Source organism: Cebus imitator, unplaced genomic scaffold, assembly GCF_001604975.1.
Source record: "Cebus imitator isolate Cc_AM_T3 unplaced genomic scaffold, Cebus_imitator-1.0 Scaffold655, whole genome shotgun sequence".
Classification (NCBI taxonomy): domain Eukaryota; kingdom Metazoa; phylum Chordata; class Mammalia; order Primates; family Cebidae; genus Cebus; species Cebus imitator.
This window is the reverse complement of record NW_016107970.1, coordinates 259890-264183: the sequence shown is the minus strand read 5'-3', so window position 1 is coordinate 264183 and position 4294 is coordinate 259890. Positions and strand designations below refer to the sequence as shown.

Below are 4294 nucleotides of genomic sequence, written 5' to 3'. Positions count from 1 at the left end.
AAAAAAAAAAAAAAGGAAAAAAAAAAAAAAAGAGTCCACTTCTGGACTTAGGCGACGTCGAAGACAAGTCTATGTAGTGAGGCTGAGGCAGCAGGGGAAGACCTGACAGCTAGTTACATAAGCTCTGGCATATTCCCCCCATGATGACTTCCAGTGACACATGTGCTGACTGAATTCTAAACCTCTGGAATTCCCCTCCTGGTGATGCTGATGTCTTCTCTTATCCCTGATTGTACGGGGTAACCTGATGCAGAATGCTGCAGGTCTGGAGAGCTAGAACGCTGTGAAAACTCTTGCTAGGAAGGCTGGGCTTGGCATTACTTGCTCCAGTAGGAATCCTGGGGAGAGATTTCCAGCTTTAATTAAACGGTACATCCAGAGCCAAGGGTGACTCTCAACTCAGGTGGCTCTACAGGGCAGATGTGAATTTACTAAATCGCCCATTTATTTATTTATTTATTTATTATTTTATTTTTTAGAGAGAGAGAGGGTCTTGTTCTGTCACCCTGGCTGGAGTGCAGTGGCGTGATCATAGCTCACTGTGGCCTCAAACTCTTGGGTTCAAACAATCCTTGCACCTCAGCCTCTCAACATGCTGGGATTACAGACATGAGCCATTGTACTTGGCCAAATCTGCCAATTTAGAAACTCTTCTGTAAAGCATTTGAGCCTGAGCTACATTATTTTTTATTTTTATTTTTTTTTGAGATGGGGTCTCACTCTGTTGCTCAGGCTGGAGTGCAGTGTCACAATCTTGGCTCACTGCAACCTCTACCTCCTGGGCTCAAGTGATCCTCCCACCTCAGCTTCATGAATAGCTGAGACTACAGGGGTACACCACCATGTCCAGCTAATTTTTTTTGGGGGGGAGGGGGTGAATATTTTTTATAGAAACAGAGTTTTGCCACGTTGCTCAGGCTGGTCTTGAACTCCTGAGCTCAAGCAATCCACCCACCTTGGCCTCCCACAGTGCTGGGATTATAGGTGTGAGCCAACGCACCCAGCCCTGAGCTGTATGGTACATCAAACTGCCAATATGCCAGCCCCCACACTCTGATTGCTATTCCTTTAATTCATCAGATTCCATGTACAATAAATGAGAGAGTGTTGAAATTGTTCTTTTTTTTTGTTTGCCCAAACAGTAGATGGCCACTTTTTGTAACTTTGTAATTATTTAATTTTATTTTTTTAAGGCTTATTTTGGTGTTTTTCAATGTATAGTGTTTCACTGAGCTTCTGGAAATACCATTGCAGTATAGTATTGTTGAGCAGAAACCAAAATAAATTTCAAATGTTAAAGAAATGGAATCAATAAATGTATTAATGTTACATTAACACAAACTACAATAAGACCTTTGGTATGTTTCATACTAAAGACATAAATGAAAAGTCATGTTTCCAAATCTTAAGCTTTCATTCAGCTGTCTAGCCCTCACATGTGCCAATTAACTACAAATGCCATTTCTGGACTTTACACATATTCTGTGGCTTTCCTCTTTCTGATGTGACTTCCTTACCCCACACTTCCCGGAGCTGTCCCCGGTTGTGCCCTTGTCTGGAATGCCCTGAAGCCAGCTTCAGCCCAGCAAAGCATTCATCTTACCAGTCGATACCCTGACTCCTGACATCACCCTACCCTGTGTATTTGGAGGATTAGGCTTGTTGAGGCTCAGGTCCTGAGCTCTCTGAAGGTGTGTCGACGCTGGCACATCAAGAGCCAGATGCCACCCTGATCATAAGGAAGACAGACCCAGGACTTCCATATGAATTGGATATGGTCTTCTGACATGCACACTACTAATGGATCCTGTTGTTACCCTAAAGCTCCAGAACTACATGGGGCCGGACACAGGCATTTCCTGTCCTCTGAAGAGCCACTGGACCCAGCACAAAAGGGGTCTAGAGCTCTCTGAGCCTATGGAACGGCAACCAAAACCATTCCCAGGTTTGGAGTTAAGCCTCATGAGTCTCCCTTTTCCTTGACAGTGTAGAACTCTGCAGCACAGCACTAAGTGAATGAGAGCAGAAGCCTCAGGACAGAACTGAACCCACTGGCTTGAGCTGACAGCGCTGCCGGGGGTTCAGTCCACCTGATCCATGGAATATTCTCTTTGATCACTGAGTTAGGAGGCACGGGTGAGGGATTCAGAGCACTGCTCATCATGAGGCATCACCCTATCCAGGTCAATAGCCTATTAGTAGGGACAGCATGTTACAAAATGCATACAGATTGTCACCTGCCCCAGCTGGAAGCAATGGTTTCATTGCCCCAGATTCAGAACTGTGATTTAAACTAGGCCTCTCCTGAGGAATCAGAACCAAATTAGAGTGCTTTGTGTGTGCAAGGATTTAATGCAGACAGACATTGTGGGTAAGTCAAGGGAGATGCCCCAGCCATTGGGCAAATTCCTCTGACTCCTCCCTGATGGAACTAATTCTTCTTCTTCTGTTCCTGGATCCTAGAGCCAAGATCCTTAAGGTCTGAGTACAAATTCCGCTTCAGGATGGCGCTGCTGCACAGCAGGGCACCTTGCAGAGCCCCGACCAGCCCACAGGTGAAGATATCCTGGCCTAGGAGGCAAGAGCAGAGGCCCTGAGTGTGCACCCAGGCAGGCCCAGGCCAGGGTGGGGCCCTGGTGCTCGTCCCTCCGCATGAGGGGCACCCAGAGCTGGCCCCGATCACGACCAGGGCCACAGCCTGCCCAGGCAGCCCTGCTCAGGGGATGGGAGGCTGCAGGGGACAGCAGGGCCTGAGGACATGAACAGAGGACACTGGGCAACAGAGGCTCGGGGTCTCAGGTCCTGACAACATGGGGCAGTGAGTACCTGTCAGGTAGAGGTTGGGGATGGGGCTCTGGGCCCTCAAGGAGGCCATCACACGAGGGTGCAGGCGGCCCAGGTCATGGTCAGCCCCGTTGGAGGCACCTCTGGGAGCAGCCAGATAGAACTGGTTGGTGAGTGGAGATCCTGCAGTCACACTCTCCACCTGAGGGCACAGAGGGCAGCCAAAGGGTGGGCTGGAACGTGAGATCCTGACTCCCCTCCCTCTTCTGCTCTCTCCCATGCGCTGACTGCAGGGGTGGGTGTCCCGTCCTTCCCTGGGGCTCAGGTGTCTTGGGGCCTGATTCCCCTGTCTGAAGGAAAGGGCAGAAATGGCACCATGAGGTCCGTCAGCACCCCAAATACTTTACCCCCTACCTTCCCCTCCAGCTGTGGGAACAGTTTCATGACCGCTGACATAGAGGCTTCCACAAATGAGCTTTTGAAGGTCTCATAGTCACTGCCCCGCTTTCCCTTCGGCTCTGCTTGCCAGTCCTCAAACCACTCGTAGGTGCCGGGTATGAGCACGATCATGGTGGAGCGGTCTGGGGATCAGGGCCAGTATTACTGCTGCCCAGCCCCTCCTTCCACCCCCTCACCCCAACGCCAGGCTCCACTTGGACTTGCAGCCCTACCTGGGAATCGGTTCTCCCAGGTCGGGTCCTTGGCTGATGAGGAAGAGATGAAGAGAAAAGGGATGTGTTGTGCAGCCTCTTCCCTGGGCACCGAGACATAGCGCTCCATCCTGCGTCGGAGAGGAACCTGGCTGTGATCTCCAGGCTTTTGTCCTCAAAACGCCAGCATCACCGCAAGGACGGCTTATCCCTAGGGACTCCCCAGATGGGTGAAGCTGAGCCACAGCCTTGGGATGGCAAACTTCCAGGCGCCAATTGGAAATTGCCCACTTCCCCCCATTCCATGTCCTCTGCTTAGTCTTTGAGTCAAGCGGGGAGGCACTGGCCACACATGCGCATGCACGCATGCACACACACACACACACCACACACACACACACACACACACACATACACACACGTGCGCCTGCGCCTTACGCCTGGTCCATGTCCGTGTCATAGTAAACATAGTAGTCGGTGGACAGCAGACCCAAGTCTTCCTTGGTCCCTCACAGGCAGAGGAAGACAGAGATCATGCTCAAGCCGGGCCGCACCAGCCCGAGCTGCTGCTTCACACTTGCCAAGGGGAGTGGTTGATGCCTGTGTGGACTGAGGCCAGAGACGGCCACTCCCTGCTCCCAGAATAAGGATATAAAGAAAATATTTTTGTGCAGCTGTACAATGTATTTGTTTTAAGCTAGGTGTTATTACAAGAGTCAAAAAGTGTTTACGTTTATAAAGAGAAAAGTTAAAGTAAACCAAGGTTAATTTATTCTTGAGGAAAGAAAAATATATATGTGTATTTTTAAAAATAGAGGCAGGGTTTCACCATGTTGGCCAGGATGGTCTTGATCTCCTGA

The 4294-nt window shown here is 49.9% G+C and overlaps 1 protein-coding gene across 1 annotated transcript; it reads right to left on the bottom strand.

Annotated features, from left to right (window-relative positions):
- Window positions 1-1294: 1294 nt before the first annotated feature.
- LOC108295692 (all-trans-retinol 13,14-reductase-like) lies at window positions 1295-4040 on the bottom strand. The gene is made up of 5 exons (XM_017517966.2): window positions 3873-4040; window positions 3456-3565; window positions 3199-3365; window positions 2827-2986; window positions 1295-2571 (listed from the first exon to the last, which is right to left on the bottom strand). Exons 1-5 carry the CDS (start codon window positions 3881-3883, stop codon window positions 2432-2434), a joined length of 588 nt encoding a protein of 195 aa, XP_017373455.1. The 5' UTR covers window positions 3884-4040; the 3' UTR covers window positions 1295-2431.
- Window positions 4041-4294: the final 254 nt, after the last annotated feature.

Excerpts from the sequence above, each read along its gene's own strand:
- LOC108295692 (XM_017517966.2), bottom strand. Across the intron at positions 3,366-3,455 it reads CTGGGAGAACCGATTCCCAG|ACCGCTCCACCATGATCGTG; the intron begins GTAGGGCTGCAA and ends CCTGATCCCCAG. Across the intron at positions 2,572-2,826 it reads CCCCAACCTCTACCTGACAG|GCCAGGATATCTTCACCTGT; the intron begins GTACTCACTGCC and ends CTTGCCTCCTAG.